At 41.2% G+C, this 21,477-nt stretch overlaps 1 protein-coding gene across 1 annotated transcript in view; it reads left to right on the top strand.

The window, feature by feature from the left end:
• Nucleotides 1-21,477, top strand: part of ZNF407 (zinc finger protein 407) — a 678,079-nt gene that overhangs the window by 36,483 nt on the left and 620,119 nt on the right. Inside the window, exon 2 of the mRNA XM_075314622.1 lies at nt 825-4,628. Coding sequence (XP_075170737.1) covers nt 866-4,628 — 3,763 coding nt within the window. The 5' untranslated portion in view covers nt 825-865. The remainder of the gene's footprint in view (nt 1-824; nt 4,629-21,477) is intronic.

Below are 21,477 nucleotides of genomic sequence, written 5' to 3' on the forward strand. Positions count from 1 at the left end.
CAGGTACAATATGCATCCAGAACCACGAGCAGTTCTGGATGCATATTGCTTTTCCCTGCCTAACTGTCCCTGTATACACTAGCAATGATAAAGCGTATATCTTTAGAAAAAGTATTTATGGTATGCTAATGAGTGCAGGGACTAGTCGCAAGGGCGTTTTTCCCGCGACTAGTCTGCCCTCTTAGCATGTTAGCATACTCACAGGGGCATGCTAACATGATATTCAATGCCCTTTGCCCAGCATCATTAGCGGGAATGCGTGTACTTATGTCTGTTGTCACCGTCTCAGACTCCGGGCTTGGTGTCAGTGCAAATGCCCAGCACTTCCAGTCATGCACACTATTATGTGGGTGTATGCGTCCCGACTTAAGAGAGGTCTACTGTGCATGACCGGAAGTACCGGGCATTCTGATCATGTGCACTGACCCTAAGCTCGGCAACTGATGCGGTGACAACGGACACAGGTATGTGCGTCACTGTTGATGACGCTGGGCAATGGGCATTGAATAGCATGTTAGCATGTACCTGTGGGAGTGCTAACATGCTAAGAGGGCGGACTAGTCGGGGGAAAATCACACCCTTGTGACTAGTCCTTCTGCTCATTAGCATATCATAAAGGATCTTTAGAAATACTTTTTCTAAAGATCTCTTAATGCAAACTACTAGATACAGGGACGGTTAGGCAGGGATTAGAAATCTGCACCGAGAACTGCTCGTGGTTCTAGGTGCATATTGTACCTGACGGGTTCCCTTTAACATTTTTTGTATTTTTATATTGTCCGTTGCTACTTTATCATTTACATTTATTTTATTTTTTTAACTAGGAAAAGTTTCAGATCAATGGACATTTTATGATTTACTAAATATGGAAAATGAAAAGAATAAAGAAGACCAATTTGTAGTAGAAGTGGTGTCTGAGAAGAAAAAAGATGGTGAAACTAACGTAACTACAGATGAAGCAAACAATAAAAGACCTTATCCAGAGGTGGGTCCCTCAGCAAGTGAGTCCAGAGATGACTCTGAAAATCCATGTTTGCCAAAAAGAGCAAAGCTAGAGACAGAGTTGTGTGATCCAGAGAAGGAGGTCAATAAACTGGATTACCTTCATGACCAACATTACTTGCATGTCAGTCAAATGGAAACTATTGAGACAGTCCAATGTGATCCGAGTACCAATGAGGAGCAAGCAATAAGTTGCTCCACAATACCAACCAAAGAAGATGAACTTGACTCTTCCACACCAACAAATGTGGTTGAAAAACTTGAGGATGTTCCCGTTGACAATAGTACACGTAAGGCTTCTGAAGTCGCAGCTGCAAGCAATTCTTCAACGCAGAAAGAAAAGTACTTTCAAACTTCTTATGAAACATTCTTACAAACTCGGGTTGTTATTGATCAAAACAGTCAAGAATCCATTAAGGACAAAAAATTATGCCTGAAAAAGTGTGTTAAAAAAAGAAAAATGAGAATAAGTAGATGTAGAATCCAAAAGTCAGATTCTACTATTAAGCTATTAGAAACACATACTGCCTCAAGGCAAGATGATGAACTTCCATCCAACGTGAATAATATGAGGAACGTACAAATGGAAGGAACAGCCTCACATAGTGAAGAGAAAAAACTGTATTGTTCCTCCTCATTGGATACTTGCAAGCAAAACCGAGAAGACCTGTCTGGCGTAGAAAAGTCAGAAGTAAAAAAGAATGTAGAAAGTCTATCAAACACCATTATTAAGATAATAGCCAAGCGGAAGAATGATTGGAAAAAGCACGAGAGAAGATGCTGGTTCAGACGAAAGCATAGTTTTGGACAATCAAAAAGACGTCTGATAACTAATAAAGGTAAACTTGAAGATTCCATTGTGTGTTTAAAAGGAAATGGAAATCCTCCAATAAAAACATTCCATGAAAAATCTGCAACGGCAACGCACATGACAAGTGAAAGCTCTACTCACGTAGAAGTTCTTCATGACGTTGAAAGTACTTCACCGCCCGCTACATTGAAAGTAATACGTACTACGCAGCTTACCGAACAATATGCTTGTGTATACTGTAAGTCTGTTGCTAGTACCGAAGAAAAATTTATTTTTCATTTCTGGAAGAAACATGCTAATCAAATGCAGTTTTATTGTCAACCATGTGGATACTCGTGTGTGACCAGACAGGAGTTTGAAAAGCATTGCCAAAACGACAATCATAAGCAAGCTACTGTTTTGTTAAATTGTTACCTCTGTGGACTGGAAGCTACAAATGAGTCAGCCTTCAAAAGACACATGAAATCCAAACACACAATGTGTTTTTATTGCAGTGGTTGCAAGATTTACTTTAAATTAAGTGATGACAAGTTACACCACAAAACATCAGAAGCACACAAATGGGCGCAGGAGCACAATGTTAATACTAATGTGGTGAATATGGAGGTAAAGACAGAGCTTGCCCAAGAAACTCAGAAAGAAGATGAAAATGGTGCTCGTCTTCAAGTAGCTGAAGTACCAGTAGCCGATTGTATAGAAAAAGAAGTCAGAAAGCCTCAGTTTCAATGCAAAAAGTGTTTCTATAAAACCAGATCATCTACAGTATTAACAAGACATATCAAACTTCGCCATACGCATGATTATCACTTTTTATGTAAGGCTTGCAATATATACACAATGTACAAGGAAGGTATAGAGAGACACATAAAAAGGAGCAAACATATTGAAAACGCCAAAAAAAACAACATTGGATTACTTTTTGACGAGTGCATCGAGAGGGTCTCGTTTATTGAGCCTGCTGTGATGCATGAAGATGGACCTCAAGATGAGGATACTGGTGAAACACACGCACCTTCTGGATTAGTTGCACCTTCCTCTGAAGAATCTTTTTGTTCTAAACACGCTCTTAGTCAGACAGCTCCAATGCATCTAAACACTCCAAAAAGAGGACGGCCAAAGGGAAATCTTTCTATTTCTTGCCCTCACTGTGGACTTATAGCATCAAGTGTAACGAACCTTAAAGTGCATATTAGGAGAAAGCATACTCATCAGTACAACTACAAATGCAAGGTATGCAATTACGACACTGTAACTAAAGGCGACATGGAGCGGCACTGTATAACTAAAAAGCATAAGAACCGTGTAGAAGAGCAGCAACTCAACCAACAGAAAACTGAAATTGTGGTTACCACTGATGGTACAAAGTTTGAGGCTTCTATTAAGAAAAAAGTAAGTGTGTTAGCTATTAATGAACATGTTGATACAGCTTCTAAACTTTTGATCCCTTCCCAGGAGCACCCTGTCCATACTGATAATCCAGTTAGTGTGCAGGTAGAAACCTCCGCACATGAACTCCATGCTACAGTTGTAGATGGGCAAAACGGATGCACACATCTTGAAAATGAGAAATGCATGTATTGTGAATTTGTTGGGGATTCTACATCTTTAGAGATGCATGTAAAAAAGAATCATATGAAGGCGTATAAGTATTACTGTAAAGCATGTGATTTCTATGCTCCAACACACAAGGATATGCTCACACATGCATCTTCTGAGTCACATAAAGTCAATCATCAATCTCCTCTTAAGTCTCCATGCGCTATGCCTTCACCAATGGAAAAGTCAGAATGTGATGTACAAGGATCACCATGCATTGTCTCTAGTGTTGTCGAAATTGAGCAGAGCCCGCAATCCAGTAATGGAACTACAGAGATGTGCAAAGAGTTACAGACAAATTCTAGTAATACTGTTTCCCAAGTGGTAGATGAGTCTGAACCCACAGAAAATGGTAAATTAGAGGACGTAGTGGAAAAAAACACTGATTTACTAGTGAAAGATGACAAGTTGCAACAAAGCAATCCAGTTGCTTTAAGTATAGAGGAAACGTCTGTCACAGACGTTACTGAACAGATCTGTTTAGTCCATGAAGACTCTGAGGGTAAAGATACATTTACCAGTAATGATCCTGGGACAGTTTCAGAGAGTGAAGTAGTGAATGAAGTTTCATCAGAACCTAATAGCATTATTAGCAAAAGCGAACACATTTTTGATTCTTCAATTGTAAAGCTAAAAATTGTTTGCAACGAATCCTTAGACAGTGGTATAACCAATACAGCAAAGCTTAGCGGCCTGACCCCCAAAATACACGAGCCACAACTGCCAAGGAAGAAAAAAGCCAATGGACATGGTCAAGGTGATACAAACCGAATACGATGCAATGACTGTGGATTCTTAGCTGATGGCCTCAGTGGGCTAAATGTTCATATTTCTATGAAACATCCAGTAAAAGAAAAACATTTCCATTGCCTGCTGTGCGGTAAATCCTTCTTTACAGAAAGTAATCTCCATCAGCATTTGGCCAGCATTGGCCACAACAGAAACGAGCTGGCCAGTTTTGAAGAACGACCAGAAGGAGGTGGAACATTTAAGTGTGTAAAATGCACTGAACCTTTTGATTCTGAACAGAGTTTATTCATACACATTAAAGAACAACATGAAGAATTGCTGAGAGAGGTAAAAAAATACATTGAGGAAGACACGGAGCAGATAAACAAAGAAAGAGAAGAAAATCAAGGAAATGTGTGCAAATACTGTGGCAAGATATGCAAAAGCAGTAATTCCATGGCTTTTCTTGCCCATATCCGAACGCATACAGGTAAGGCAACCTTAATACCTATGTGTGCTCGTGGGTTAAATTATTTTTTTTAATCAGTTACTTCCCAATTCCCCCTCTCTTTCTTGAAAGATAGGAGAATTACATGGCTTATAAACCTCCTTACACTGGCATGTCACTCTCCAAAAAGAGAAACGTTACCCTTTGTTCCCCAGTCAGCCAAATCAGATCTCACGTTTTGCATTAAATAGCGGTAGCACCCCGAAACACTGCAAAGTAAGATTCTGGTTTGACTTTTATCCTGTCAAATGGGAAGGCTCGTTTATGGGTCGATAATGACTTTAAGGATTGTTACTTCCAATAGGTGGCACTAGAGTTCGCTTCCTCTCTGTTGAGGCAACTTGCATATTTAATTTCTTGAAACAAACATTCTTGGTCAAAAGATTTAAATATACATATCTATGTCAGGTAAATGACTGTACTTCAGCTGAATTATCTCTTTTGTGGATAGCAAGCTACAGTCAGCTGTCAATAATGCTGTTCATCTCACCAAACATTCTCAAAAGGCTTGTGTTTTGTCCATTTTTAGACCCTTGATGCACCCTGACATACTGCTACATCTGCTACATCACAGTCAGGGTGTATTTTTGTGGAAGCAGTATCGGGAATTGAACCCGGTCAATACCAGGCATGTGCCAGCTGTATTATTCAGCTGCCATCTGCCTCTAACAAGTGACCAAAGCTAGTGCCAGTTGCTGCCATTTAACCATTTAGATGCCACTCTGTTAGCATTTATATTACCTGGTTGACGGCGCACATATGCGCCCATCAGCCCTCATGACATGATTATGTGGGGCCGATAAGTTGCCATAGTTGTTGACATCTTGATTCTCCTATGAAGTCCAGCCTCTGGCTGGCTGGGCTTCCTAGGAAAGAATATAATACAAGTAATCACATAGTTTTAAGTTCAAATTCCCTGTGGGACCTAATAAAAAAGTATAACACTCTCTGGGGAGGCGAGCGGGAGAGGATCCACTGGACCCTGATGTGGGAGGGGCTTACCTAAGCACCTATCGGGTATTCACAAGAGCCTCCAATGGTGAGGATGAGCTTGGCTTCTGGTAGATGCCACTCTCAGGGCAGTGTCCAGGGCTGGCAGCTGACCCCAGGGGTAGGGGAATCGTGAACGAGCTTGGGCACAAGGGTACAGTCTCTGGTACAGAGAGGTGCATCTGGGATGGCTGATGCAGACTGGATGGCTGTTTCAGACAGGTACAGAAGGTACGACGCATATAGCAGATGCAGGAGCTACAGGTCATGGGTACAAGATACATGGGACCTGACAACTAGCAAGCATGCACGTAAACTAAAAAAATATGTTAAGCACCTAGTGCCTCAGCCTTAGGCTGAGTATTTGTGCTCTGGCCCTCAAGAAGGAAGGAGCATACACACGCGCCCCAAGCGTGCTCCTGAGATACCTGTGCTTTGTACATGGGCCCTGAGAGCAGGAGGCAGCAGGGGAGCACGTGAACAGCCATGGAAAAGCAAAGGAGTGCGCAATCTGGCCGTGGCAATAAGTACATTGGCGTCCCTGCTGAAGAGGAGAGGCAGGACAATACAGGGACGCCGGAGTTACAAAAGGTAAAAATATAAAAAATGAGATCACCGCCTTTTCCAAATTTTATTAACAAAATAAAAATAACCCAAAACACTTCATGTATCTTTGCATCCATAATTTGAAAGTATAAAATTAATTAGCCAAAATAGCAAACCGCGAAAGTAAATCAAAATGCCAAAATTGCCATTTGTCAATTACCACACCTTCCCAAAATTTTAATAAAAAATAGTCAACACTTTGTATCTATCCCACAATTCTTTCAATAAAATGAACACTCGCTATACAAAAAGCCAACTGAAATACAGCTCCATCTACAGAATGATCAATTTGACCCCCAAAAATTCATTGGGTCTCGGAAAATGTCAACGCAAGCTAATTTATTTTTTTATTTAGTAAAAAGTTTAGAATTTTTTCCCATGAAAATAATCAAGCAACCCACAGAAGTTTGATATTTCTTAAACATACTAACCTGATGTATCATGTTGCCAAGTAATTTTTGCTTTGCAAGGAATGCTGTAGATAAGAAACCCCCGAAAAACAAATGGTGGAATTGAGGAGGGTTTTTTCCCTCATTTCATCCCACATGGAATTTTTTTCCCATCTGTCAATACATTATATGGTAAAGTGGATGGTGTTAGTGAAAAAGACAACTCATCCCGTGGAAAAAACAAGCCCACATTTAGCTAAGTTGATGAAAAAATAAACAAGTTAAAACTCTTGGAAGAGGGAGAGGAAAAAAAGGAAACTGCGAAAATGGCTTCATATGGCTCTCACTTGGGTGCCTGCTCAGATCATGCAGTGAAGCAAAGCCGGTGCTTTGTTGTGTTTGTTTTACGGACGACACATCCGAGCACCCGCGATATTCAGCAAAGCACTGCGAGTACCCGAGCACCCCGATGCTTGATTGAGTACCAAAAAGTTGTGAGTATCCTCTGTGGTTTGAAATTGGAGTGTGTGATCAGAAACATTACCAGTTACATAGAAATAAGTTGGAATTTTTAAGGTTCATTAAAAAAGAAAATGACAAGGTTCACCTTCCAACAAACTTATGTAGCCGGATCTTGTAGTTCTAGAGTACCCTATTATCCCTCTATAGTACCCTATTATCCCTCTATAGTAATATACTGCTCACAACAAGTTAGGGATATTTGGCTTGTGGGTGAAATTTCAGGATGGTCCTAACATGCCCTCTAACCTTTTCAGATGAACTTAATGTGACCTTCTCTAAAGTTTTGAATGCACATGTCCAACTGTTCAATGTTTCAGTAGTTTCTGGACAATTTACTGTTCTCTAACAAGGAGCTGTATGGCAACATTCACAACAGGTGTTTGATCCATGATTTGCCTAATAAACTTCGGGGTTCAATTACAATTGGCATTTAAACAGTCTTCCTCATCATGCTGTTCACATTTTGACATTTTGAGATCAAAAGTACACCTAACAATTGATCAGCAGTACTTCGCCATTGCAAGGCTTCAAGCAGATGTTCTCAGACGAAAGTGGCCACTGAGCTTAGTGTGTCAGAGTGTCATCAGCAGGTTGCAACGGCGATAGAGACTGAAACAGTTACAGAAAGGCATAGAGGGGATGTCTTTGGCCTCATCCAACACTGATGGCCACTTAATTGTGAACAATATCCTTTGGAACTGGATGATGAATGCCATACAACTCCAGGCACATTTTAGAGAGGTGAGAGGCACTCAAGTGTCATGTCAGACCATTCAAAACCGTTTACATTAGCATGGTCTGCATGCTAGATGAGCTGCAAGAGTACTGTCACAATGTGACTTCAGGATAGCAAGGGACAGGGGTCTCATATACTGTCCCTCACGTTAGGGGACTTTATTCTATCTCTGACCTACGGATCACCCCTGAAGGCAGAGTCCCATGTCTTACTGTTCTCCTGACCAGATCTAATCTGTTATCCCCCCAGGGAAGGAAGGGGCAGAAGTGTGATAGAAACACAGGTTAAGACAGACAGGTGAAAACCAAAACTCAGACACACTGCAAACTCACACAGACAAACAGTAAGAGATTAAGGAGAAAAACAAGAGGAGGAAGGCAACAACAAAAAGACAGCAAAGTGTTGTGAATGTCATCCGAGTGGGTGCTGGTGTGGAGCTCCCTCTGGTGGCCAGGAATGGTAATAAAGCTGGGTCTGAATCTGTGACTCAAACAGGTGATGGAATTAATTAGGAATCCAGGAAGTCCTATTGCAGATCAGCCTAGTGTATTTAGCAGTGCAGCTTCTGCCTGGCGGCCGCCGGTGATGTCTGTTTCCTGCTGCTTCTGAAGATGGCTGGGAGTTTTCCCTTCAGTTTCTCCCATTTAATCTGTACCTGAATTTACTCCAGATAAGTTTACTAGTTTCTGTGCTTAATTGCTGGATTTGCACTTAAAGGTGTTTCTGCTTATTCCATTTTGTTCTGTGTATTGGTTTCTTGTTTGTGAGGATCTGTCTCTCTGCTTTTGTGAGCAGGGCAGTTCCTCCATAAAGAAAGGGAGCTTGCTCCCTGTTCATGTTTGGATTATCTGCACTTTAGAATATTATTTGTTCTATGATTTTGTTTCTTCCCATTATATCTGCAGTTCTGTTTAAAGTGTCTGGCACAAGAGTACCTGATATAGTGGGAGAGAGACCGTGTGGTCTTAGGATTTTTTCTATCAGGAGTTTGGTATTTTTTGCAGGGTTTTTTGCTGGCCACAATCGGTTATCTTTCCTGTCCTGTTGTATCTAGTAAGTCTGGCCTCACCTTTGCTAATCTATATTTTCTGTGTATTGTGTTTTCTTACATCACCGTCGTTTACATGTTGGGGGCTTGCTATTTCTTTGGGGACTGCTCCGAGGCAAGTTAGGATTCCTCCTTTCTATCTTTGAGGTGTAGCAACTTTCTTCGGCAGTGACGACGTGTCTAGGTGTGTTGGGAACATCCCACTGCTACTTCTAGTGTTGTCCGATAGATAGGGGATTGCGGTCAGCTTAGTTTCCAACTACTCTTGTGGTTTTGTTTTTTTCCTGATTAATGGAAATTTTTGTGATCGTCCACATACCAGTTCATAACAGCAAGCGTTAATACCACAGCTGCTCACAGGCATAATGCACAACAGCTACCAGTAAGTCTGGATCACAATACCTCACCAGACCAGTATAGGTAAGCTATAGCTAGCATTAATGGAATAGTCTAGCCAGCAGATAGAGGGGAGTGATCATAACTGGCTCCCTCACAGTATGTCATCAAATAGACTAGCAAGCAGCCCAGGAGAGATTATCTATCGCTAGCTTGCTTAAGTCTGTGGGTTGACATCCACATCCCCTTGTGTTGATCACAAGGAGAAGAAGAAGTAGTTGGGCAGAGACCCAGAATCTGTGGTTTCACAGATCCTGACATCACCATAACAGTTGGCGACGCCTGCAAAAATCTCTTTGTGACAGGTACTTGACCACATCACTATGCACAGGTGTCAGCTATCCTGGACAAGGAACAGTGGACCTCAATGCTGTCCACTGATGAAAGTCAGTTCACTCAGAGCAGAAATGATGGTCCCCAATGCTATTGGAGACGTTAAGGAGAGCGCTATGCATCAGCCACTGTTGTCACTAGATGAGCCTTTGGTGGTGGTGGTTATGTTAGTGTGAGCAGGTGTGTCTAGTAAATACAGAACTGCCTTACACTTTGTGAATGATATAGTGACAAGCCCCTACTACTGGATTAACAACATTAATCCATTGTACCTCTGCAGGAACAACACTGGCTTAATTTCATCTTCATGGACAACAATGTTCTAGTTCATCAAGGTTGCATTGTTAGGGAATAGCTGCTGGAGACTGAGGTATCTGAAATGGAGTGGCCTGCACTTTTTCCAGACTTGAATAACAAAAAATAACCTATGGGATTAGCTGAGTCGCCGTGTAGAATCTCGTAGCTCTGTACCCCAGAACCTCAATGACCTGAGGAGCCGCCCTTCTAGAAGAGTGGGATGGTATGCCTCAGGAGAATAACTCAAATTGTGAACAGCATGGTACGTCATTGTCAAGTTCTAATTGATGCTCAAGACCACATGACAAATTATTGCGACATTGACATTTTTTGGGGGGTACACTCATCACTGTTGTTGGCTTTTGTTTCAATTAATTGTTTGACATAAGGAAATCACCTTCGCATGTTTCTACTTAATTGCCATACTTTCATGATAAAATATCAACATAGTGAGAATCTTTTACATAAATTTTTCCTGAAAGCCAAATACCCCTAACTTTTTGTGACTAGTGTATGAATGTAGTCTCATCCTTCTATATTAAAATTTATAAAAAATAATGGCAATATGCTTATTATTTTTATTGATGATAATCTTTTTTTGCCTGAATTATAATGTGAAACAGATGGGAAAGAAAGCACAGAAGATATTGGGAGCTTTGCTTTGCATTGTTACTTGAATTTTTCTTAGATTTTTTTTTTAGAACCACAATTAACAGCGGAAAATATTTTAGATACATAAAAACAAATCTAAAATACGTTATGTATCAAATTACAATTTCTAAAAAAATATAGAGCTGGTAAGGGGTCCAGTATAAGCCCTCAGAATGCCCTCATAAGCCAGATAAAAGTGAATAAAATGAAAAAGGAGATGCTAATGGAGTTCTCTTTAGAATTCTTTATGCCAATGTCTGGTCAAGACATGTTGCTTATAATTGATGTGTCCATTACTTGAATTCTCTTGTAATTATAGTCAATAAGTCTTGTAAATGTGTTAAAGCTCACTAAAAGCATACAAATTCAAGAACGGAGTAAGGCTAATAATTTAAAATAATCAATGTAGGCATTTCAGCACTTAATTTCCCTTGTGTGTTGATAGCTGATCATTCTTAATCCATTAAGATTTATTTAGTCGTTTACAATGCAAAATAGGTTTGCACTGGTCACTTGTGCCATTTGAAAATGTCCACCAGGTTAAGTGCAGAATGTAGTCCATTATTCTTCCTTGACTATATGTATTAATTGCATTTAAAATCAAGTTAATGTCTATGTGAAAGTGAGGTAACTATCAATATACGACAGAACAACCTTACTTATAGAAGTTACATCATTGATTGTAACATTTAGTAAAAGTTAGCACACTTTGAACATCGTTTGCACGGCTCCTTCAGATTTGTTGTAATTGCTTTCTGAAATAGCACGTCAACGCACACATTTTCTGCAGATTACCCGAAACTAATATCCTATATGTGTGCTGCTGTTTTTAATAATCGAAGAGTGACCATGGATGGAAGGTGTCTTCCAGCGCCAGCCTGGATTTATTTTGTACATTTCGGAACTGGGCATCTCCGTTTTTTTTCTACGGGGGCCTCATCAGATGATGTTTGGGTTGTTCATTGCAGGCCATTTCTACGCTTGTTAAAAAAAATGACTCCTATGAATCGTAAAATTTGTCTCCAGAATTCCGCAGAACATGGAAATAAGCACAAAAGGAGTCAATTTTTTGATGCTTAACCAGAAATTGCTACAACCATGAAAAGTCCTTTTGGAGGCTATAATTACTCCTGTCAAAACTGCCTTCCCTGCTGAGCCTCCGTAACAATTGGGTATATCTCATCGCTGGGGCCCACCTTACAGTTTCAGAATCATTGCTTTAGAATAAAAAAAATAATTTGCTTAAAGGATCTTTCCAGGAAAAAAAAAATATGGCTGCTTTCTTTTAGAAACAGTGCCAGCCCTGACCATGGGTTGTGTATGATATTGCAGCTTGGCTCCATTTAGTTTTGTGTGATTCATGTGCAATACCAGATACAAGCCATGGTTGTAGGTAGGTGGGGTGTTGATTGGAGGGGTGCAACTCAAGTACCCAAGAATGAAGGAAGTCCGTGCAGAACTCAAGTATTTTTCGGAATATCTTCAGGAAAAGTGCTTGAGTTCCCCATTGACTTCCATTATACTTGGGCACTGTAGTTGCGCCCCCCCGAGTGTCCAGCTGCTCATTACAAATACTGAGCACCCAAGCATGGTAGTGCTCACTCATTACTACTAGACACCCTTTTAATAACCATTACCGGTATGTATGTACGCGCATGTGTGTGTGTGTGTGTGTGTGTGTGTGTGTATGTGTATATATATATATATATATATATATATATATATATATATATATATATATATATATATATATATATATATATATATATATATATATATATATATATATATATATATATAATGTATATATATATATATATATATATATATATATATATATATATATATAATGTGTATATATATAGAGATATATAATTATATACATTTATTTTAATTATTGATTTGAGAATGTATCTGTCAATAAAAACACTGTAAGGTAATAAAACAATTTGTATCACCTTTTAAGGTCCAAAAATGAGATTGATAGTTTTGATAGATCAACATAATTAGATAGATGTGGGTCTGACACAGATACATGCTGCTGTAGCCCCTGGAAGTACAGTGTGTTTAGCTGAAACATAACAGCTCTGGTCACTGTATAGTGGCGTCATTCATTTCAGTTGCTTTAAACCTGTATGGAACCTGTCATGTCCCCAAGCTCTATTAACCCCTTCACCACCCGACGATTTTCCATTTTTGCACTATAGTCTTTTCCTCCCCCTTTTCCAAGAGCCATACCTTTTGTCATTGTCATATGATGGCTTGTTTTTTGCGAGATGAGTTGTACTTTTGAATGAAACCATTCATTTTACCATACAGTGAATATGAAAAGATAAAAGAAAACTCCAAGTGCAGTGAAGTTACAAAAAATTGTGCAATTCCACTTATATATATATATATATATATATATATATATAATATGTAAATCAAAAAGGTCCGTGGAGCCTCTGTTAGGAGTCTCAACACAGAAACCAGCCAGATATCCCTCCGGGAAGGACCTAGCCAAGGGGTGACTCTTTTTAGGAGACCACCATAACCACCATATTAAGTGGCCCTTTTAGTCAATATCCAACTTTTTGACAAGTTTAAAGATATGACAAGGGAAATACCAAGGCCAGGTATCCATCCACACACAGCTGTTTCGGGGTATTGCCCCTCATCAGTGTGGAGTAGGATTCTGGCCAGGTGGGAGCAATGCCTAGTAGACCAACAAAACAAAACAATCACTGATCTCGGGGAGACCAGTCAGAGAAATATAATGTATATGTATATATATCATTTTTTGGTAAAACTGACCTTGCAATATGACTCCCCAGGTCAGTACAAGTTCGCAGATACAAAACATGTATAGTTTTTTTCAATTTAAGTAGTGAAAAAAAATCAGAAGTTTGTTAAAGAAAAAAAATTTGCTTTTGGCGCCATTTTCCAAAACCTGTATCGTTTTGATTTTTCAGGATCTGGGTCAGATCAGCTGACAAGTTCAAGGAAAGCAGGGGACAGAACCTATGCCGTAAATATACTCCATTGGTCGTGGAGGGGTTAACCTGCACATACGGAGTGAATCTGTCAGTTAACGGAGTTATTATTATGGACGCTTTATTGAAAGTTCAGCTACCGGGAGAAAATTACCTTTACTCCTACTGCGAGCCACCGGCTTTCAGTCATAGTCGTGACTGCAGCCACTATTTGCAGCACTGAGTGGCAGCTTTAAACATGTCCTGGCACTCTTATAGGTGGCTGTGCACAGATGAGCTGCAGAGCGAGCTGTCAGTCAAAGTGCCTGGGTGTGCCTAGAGCCGGCAGTGACTGTAACTTGTTTATGCATGCTGCTGTGACTGAAAGCCGGTGTCTCCTGGGAGGAAGGAAGTAAAATTTTCTGTGATAGCTGGGCTCTCTGTAAGGTAGTCATACAGCATTATAAGACTATCAACTGACAGATTAACCCATTATCTGCAGATCAATAACATTTTGGAGGCATCAGATTCTCTTTAATAATAGAATTTGCTTGCTCACAGAACAAAATTAGGTGCTCTGAAGAAAATTGTAATCAAATATATAAGGGTTACTCGTCTGCATACAAAAGGGTTTATTGTTTAGCCATAGAAATTATGCTACGATCTCTGTACGCTAATGATATACTCCTATGTAGACCTCTCTATGCATGTACTGTGTATTTGTAAGCATTGCTATACATTTATATTTTATTCTGATTTTGGACATGTTGTCCTTTTATTGTTCTCATTACTACGCATGTAAAACTTGAAAAAGGCCCTAATAGACCGAAAGATTGTGTGCTGTAAAACGAACTTCTGCAAATACAGTTATACCAATCTTATTTCAGCGACTGGGAACTGCATTGTATAGCATAATTTCTTTGATTGATCAACTAACTCTTTTATATGCAGAAGATTAACCCTTAGGGTCAACACACACGGCGAGTAATACAGAGCGAGTGGAATGCAATAACAAAATCGAATTCCACTCTGACCAATATTACTCTGTGCCCGCTCCCATGTGCGATTTTTTTTTTTTCTTAGCCCTTATTGGACCGAGAAAACAATCGCAGCATGCTGAGGGTGGAATGCAATCCTGTTTCACTCGCACCCATTCAAGTGTGTGGGGTGAGAGAAACATCACATTGCACTCGCATTACACCGGTGTAACGCGAGTGCAGTGCAATTCTCGGATCAGCCGGCAACAGAGGAGATGGGGAGATAAATCCCTCCCTTCCCTCTGCAGCGCCGGCCCTCCCCTCCGCAGCTGTGGTCTGATCGCATGATTGGACCACAGTCGCATGACACTCTGCTCCCGTTGTGCTGCGAGCATGAGCCGAGTGTCATGCGAGGATTCGTAGTAATCCCGGTCTGGCCGCAGCCTTATAAATAGGTTTCCTTGAATCATGAAACATGGTGAAGGGGTTTCTAATAGCTTCTTCTATCACCAATCTTAGGGTGCGCTCACACGAGCGTATGACTCGCACGATTATCGGATCGCATCACCCGATGCGGCTGCACACTCTTCGGACAGGAGCATGTCAGCTGCATGTATTTCTATGCAGCTGACATGCTCCTGTCCGACTCATGTGCGGCCGCGCGGGGTGATGCGATCCGATAATCGTGCGGGTCATATGCTCGTGTAAGCACACCCTAAGATATAAGGTTTTATGAGGGTCTACTACATTGGTGAAGGTTTTCATGGTGACAAATTGGGGCATATATGCACGAAAACCTCAGAACTAATACAATTATCTTTATTGGAATTTTTTTTAAAAAAACTATATGACACCCAGTGATACCAATAGCAACACAATACACGAATTAAAAGGACAAAGAGAAGGGAGCTGGGAACTAAATTTCTGGGGTCCTTATGAAACCCTCGGGAACCTGTTCCAACGGAGGGTGTGACACCGTAAATTTTTGGGCGCCCCCGTTCCACGTCGGCTGACCCTGGCACACAGCTATGGATTATATGGGTGTCATATAGTTTTTTAAAAAAAATTTCAATAAATATAATTTTATTAGATTCTGAAGTTTTTGTGCATATATAATTAATACTCAGTTCACTTGTATCGTAAAATTGTGATTGTGACAAATTAGGACATCAGAATTGGCCAGTGTCAGCAATGTTCATACAATGAACATTGAACATTGAACAGCAATGTTCAATACAAAAAGCACAGCAAAATTAAGGCATCACTGCTAGAGATGAGCGGACCTGTTGAAGTTTGATAGGTACAGCTAGATAAAGTTTAAATCGAGACCCGAACTTGACCTGACCCTCATTGGAGCTCACTGATTGGGCAGTTCGGCTCTCCGCCCACATACAGCCAGACATAAACAGTGCACTTCCGGGAGAGGGTGGGTGTTTTTTTTTTTTTTGGCACTCGTTTTGTGTACAGATTACATCCAGTAATGCTGTTGTTACCCCAATTGCGAGCCGTTCAAACACTGCAAGCGGCTCTCACTGCGCTGAGCACCGAGTGTACCGAGCACGGCGTTTCTAACTCCAGTGGTTTGCATATATAAGGCACTCCAACTCGAACACTGATTTTTTTTGTAAAATCTGTGTTTGATACGAACCATGAACCCCGAAATATACTGTTTGGGTCCGATTATCTCTAATCACTACAAACACATTCAGTACTGATTCCATACTCTCCAGGTGAGGTGGCTCCTGTAAGCTCCTCCGCTGCAGCAGGGCCTTCATCACTTGCCTCCCCCCAAAAATAGAAATATGCATACTGTAAAAGGATTAGACCTCTTCTCTCCGACGTTATACTATATAGCAGTATACAGTCTAGCAGATCACATAGAGTAGCTTCTAGTATTTGTCAGAATTTAATGTTTTATTGATCTCCTGTCTAATAGTGATGATGACTATTAATATTTTTAATGAATGTAGATTAGTAAATGACCACCATGTTCCTGCTGAATAAAAACATCTGCATTAGTGCTTTCATTTACATTCAAATTAACTCATACAAATAAATACAGTGAACGCAGCGGGCTCGTTACTAAAGCACTTCTATTCAGAGATTTCTGCATGCTGTGCTAATAGGCACAAACTTTCCAATTTTGGAGGCAGTTCACTCCTTCCCCACAGTGAACTGTTTATGATCTTGACTATTGGAATTAAATGTGACCTAAATCATCAGTTTATTGAAACTTCTTTCTCTCAGGGATTCATTCAATCAGTACAAAGCAGCTAGTCACTAGGCAATCCGATAAAAACTCCCATTGAGGCCACTCTGGGAGTAAGAGGAAGGTGGTGTAATGTAGTAAAGCTAAGAGACTCTACAAGAAAAGGTTTACAAACGGCAGTGAAATAAAGCTCCTCAGGATTTCTGTGAGCAAGTAAAAAATCTGGATACTTGACACTACAGCTGAGAGGTCAAATTTGGCACTATGGCCATGTGTACAGAAGAGACAGATATGTGAGATTTGTGCATTTTTGCCTCCAGGCAGATGACAAGATCACTTTTACTATTTGGTTATCAAGGTTTGGTCCTAGGAACGGTGTATGAATAGATTGGTGGGGGGCATGAGAGATGGCTTCCATTTCACTTTAAACATATGCCGATCAGCCATAACGTTAAAACTGATGAATTTTTACGGAGTGAGATATATTAAACAGTAAGGGACCACTGAGTGAAGGGCTTGCATCAAAAGGGTTGTCTGGGAATTTGACGTGGATGGCCTATGCTCAAGATAGGTCATCAATGCCTTAACGGTGAAATTGTGCCACCCAGCAGCCCTGCCAATAAGCTGTTCCCAGTGCAACTGGCGGCCGGAACTACTTAGCTACAAAGCTGCACAGCCCAGGTCCGTCACATGTTTAGTGGATGTGGCTAAATACTGCATATCCTCTCCCTATCGATGTGAATAGAGAGCGGAGGTGCAGTATCCAGCCGCGGCCTCTATACTATTGATGGAGCTGTGCTGTGTAGCTTTGCAATTAAGTTGTTCCGGCCGCTGGCGGCTTCAGGAACAGCTGATTAGCGGGAGTGCCAAATTTTGTACTCTAACCGATAAGACTTTGATTACCTACCCTGAGGTTAGATCATCAATGGTAAAGTCTCTGACGACTCTTTTCAGGGACCTGAGGGACTCTAGCAAGCAATTGTGGTGGCTAGTAGACGGCTGGGTCATAGCGGTCCCACAACTGTATATCTTGTATAGTATTTCCAGTATGTAGCGGTTTGTACCTGACAAATGTTGTCCAAGGATGGACAGCACATCGTTGCTTGCTGCAGCATTGTATTACTATGCTTAGTCTAGAGCTCTGCTTTTCAGAAAGCAAATGATCCTCTGAGAAATGTTCTTCTGGAAATCTTGGCTGCCGGCATTCATTACTTTGAAACTTACCACCTATGTATTGTTCCAGACCAAGTAACACCCCTTCATGTCAATAATAATGTAGTGACCTTATAGGAGCCTGGCTTCTATATCTACCATATCTACTATAGGGTCAGTAGATTACAATTGGAATCGGTGACCATATGTACAGTCATGGCCAAAAGTGTTCATATCCTTGATGTTGTACCATAACATGAAGTATTTTTTCCCAACAAATTATTGTTATTTGACATGTTTTGTTATAACATGTATATTTTGTTTGTGTATATTTTAACGAGAAAAAGGCAAACTGTACATAATTTCAACCAAAACTCCAAAAATAGACCAGGCAAAATTGTTGGTACTCTCAACTTAAGGGTGCATTACACGCTGCGACATCGCTAGCAATGTCGTGCGCGATAGCACCCGCCCCCGTCGTTGGTGCGACATTTGGTGATCGCTGTGTCAGTGTCACACGCACATACCTTGTCAGCGACGTCGCTTGACTGCCGAACAATCCCTCCTTCAAGGGGGAGGTGCGTTTGGTGTCATAGTGACACTGCGGCATCACTAAGCGGCCGCCTAATAGCAGAGGAGGGGCAGAGATGAGCGGCCGGAATATGCCGCCCACCTTCTTACTTCCTCATTGCCGGTGGACGCAGGTAAGGAGATGTTCGTTGTTCCTGCGGTGTCACACATAGCGATGTGTGCTGCCGCAGAAACGATGAACAACATCATACCTGCAGCAGCAACGATATTTGGGAAAGAGCGACATGTCACCGAGCAACGATTTTTAACGGTTTTGTGCTCGTTGATCGTCGCTCCTTGGTGTCACATGCTGCGATGTCGCTAACAGCGTCGGATGTGCGTCACTAATGATGTGACCCCGACGATATATCGTTAGCGATGTCGCAGCGTGTAAAGCACCCTTTAATATTTGGCTGCACACTAGTGATGGGCGACTCCGAACTGTAAAGACACCTAGTGTTCATACATGGATCCCGAACAATAACTTCTCAGGGAAGTCTGTGTTACTGTTCGGGTTTGGCCACCTAGATAACAATTTAAAAAAAAAAAGAAGGAAGCAAAGTGGGGATTAAGCAGGACAATTATATTACCGAGTTACCACGTGGCTGTCATACTGCTTCCTGGTATGCTCATTAACCCTTATGAATATTCAGTGCTTCCCCTGCCCTCCCTCTGTGACAGCGTCTGTGATTGGTTACAGTCAGACTTCCGGCATCTGAATAGTTTGCTCTCACACTACCTGTCTGGGTCCCCGAAGTCGAGAGTAAAATTAAATAAATAATTGGAAAAAAATGGCATAGGGTCTCCCAAATTTTGATACACAGCGCTGAAAAAGCAGACAGCTGGAGGCTGCAGCCCCCACCTGTGAGCGTTATCTTGGCTGAGCTTCAAATACGAGAGATCACATATGGCTTTTTTTATTATTATTTAACTAATTTAAAAAAAAGCATTGTGCTGTCCTCGCCAATTTTGATACCCAGCCAAGATAAAGCGAACGGGGGGGCTGGTATTCTCAAGTCGGGAAGAATCATGGTTATTGAACCCTCCCCAGCCTAAAAATAACAGCCCACAGCTGCCCCAGAATTGGCACATCCATTAGGTGCGCCAATCCTGGCACTTTACCTGGATCATCCCAGTTTGTCCTGGAGCAGTGGCAAACGGGATAATATAAGGGGTTAATGACACCTTTGATTTGTCAAAATGGCCAAGAAAATCTCGTGCTTGTGTAGAGACATTGCCAGCTCGCACAGACGCACCAATGTTTTCAGCTCTGCCTGCAAAGGCAGTGTCTCTGCGCAGGTGCAAAATTTTGCTCGGATATGTGGATGGCGCAGAAGGCATCATCCACATCAATCATCAAAGGAGGATGGCTATCGTCACCGAAAGGAGGGACAAGAACTGCAAAATAGGACGCCCATCGGACTGTGCCCAATCATTTGCATCTATGGCAAGAGAATTTATAAAGGTATTTGTGGGGTCCACAGGGGAAATCAGGGACAACATGCACCAGAATGCAGCACAGGTGCTGCTTAAGGTGCAAGTTTTGTTTTAGAACGCAAAAATGTGGTGACAGGTTCCCTTTAAAGACCTTTGAGGTCTATTTATCATACAGTAGATTATTTTTTAAACATAGTAATTAACCATGTTTGTCATCTATTTTTTCAACGGGGAAGGGCTAGAAATAGCAATTCAAGCTAGCAGTACTGTATTTTTTTTATTTACGTTTTTTTTTTAATATCTAATTTAAACACAGTACCCCTTGTAAGGTCTTAAAGACCTTTATGGTCATTTTAACATACCATTAGATTATTTTTATTGCTGATTTTACCTGTGACTGGAGTTAGCATGTTAGCCTCGTTTACAGGGGAAATTCAACCTCCTTCCTGGATAGCAGTGCTAACTAGGTCTCCTAGGAAAGAGCAGCTTCTACTTTTTCCCTACACCCAACAATCACATGATCACTGGGTCAGGAGGAAGAAGCACTGTCAGTGCTTCATAATCTGTATACGCAAGCGATGGTTCAGCGTGTGTATAAAGCGGTTATGGTAAACATGGTAATAAAACATGTTTATCTTCTGCTTCTTACCTGCACCCAGCAATCACATGATCACTGAGTCAGGAGGAGGAAGCACTGTCAGTGCTTCAGTGCTTCATAATTTGTATACGCAAGCGATGGTTCAGCTTGTGTATAAAGCGGTTAAAGGGAACCTGTCGCCACTTTTTTGGTGTATAAGCTGCGGCCACCACCACCGGGCTCTTTTATATACAGCATTCTAACATACATGCTGTATATAAGATCCCAGGCTGCTGTGAGAACATAAACACTTTATAATACTTACCTAACGGTCGCTCGGTTGGTCATATGGGCGTCTCCATTCTCCAGTGACGGCGCCGCCTCTTTCGGCCATCTTCGTTCTTCTTCTCTAGCCGTAGTGCATGATGCATCCGACGTCATCCACACTCGCCGGCATTCATGTCCTGAGCAGGCGCACTTTGATGTGCCCTGAGCCCTACACTACACTAATATGTGCAAAAGTGAATTAAAATAACTTAGTGATAGAATTAGTCAACATGATAGTATGACTTATCTGGCCATTTGTATCAGATCCTCAGACGTCGTCCCGACGCGTTTCTCCCTGCTTGTTCCACAGGGTTCATCAGGGGACAGTTGTGAATAAAGTCCAGGACTAAGATTTCATCCTGGTAGTCGCCAGAGTCCAAATGCTGTGACGAGAATCCCTGAGGACAAGCAGGATATGACACCCTTTTAAAGTATGTGGGGATTGAGGATGAGGCTTGGGCAGTATATCCGCCCCCTAAAGGTTTTAATAGTGCCTGATCAAAAGGAACACAGTTGTTTATTAGATAAACGTCAGCAAATAAAGTTCGAGTTACAAGTTCTGCTCGGTGGAACGCATATGCGTTCCATTGTATAACTTTATGTGCCATCGGCCGTTGAAATCTATTATGATTTGGCCTGTTATTTTATATATCCATCATG

The sequence above is a fragment of the Anomaloglossus baeobatrachus genome, chromosome 6, assembly GCF_048569485.1.
Source record: "Anomaloglossus baeobatrachus isolate aAnoBae1 chromosome 6, aAnoBae1.hap1, whole genome shotgun sequence".
Lineage (NCBI taxonomy): Eukaryota > Metazoa > Chordata > Amphibia > Anura > Aromobatidae > Anomaloglossus > Anomaloglossus baeobatrachus.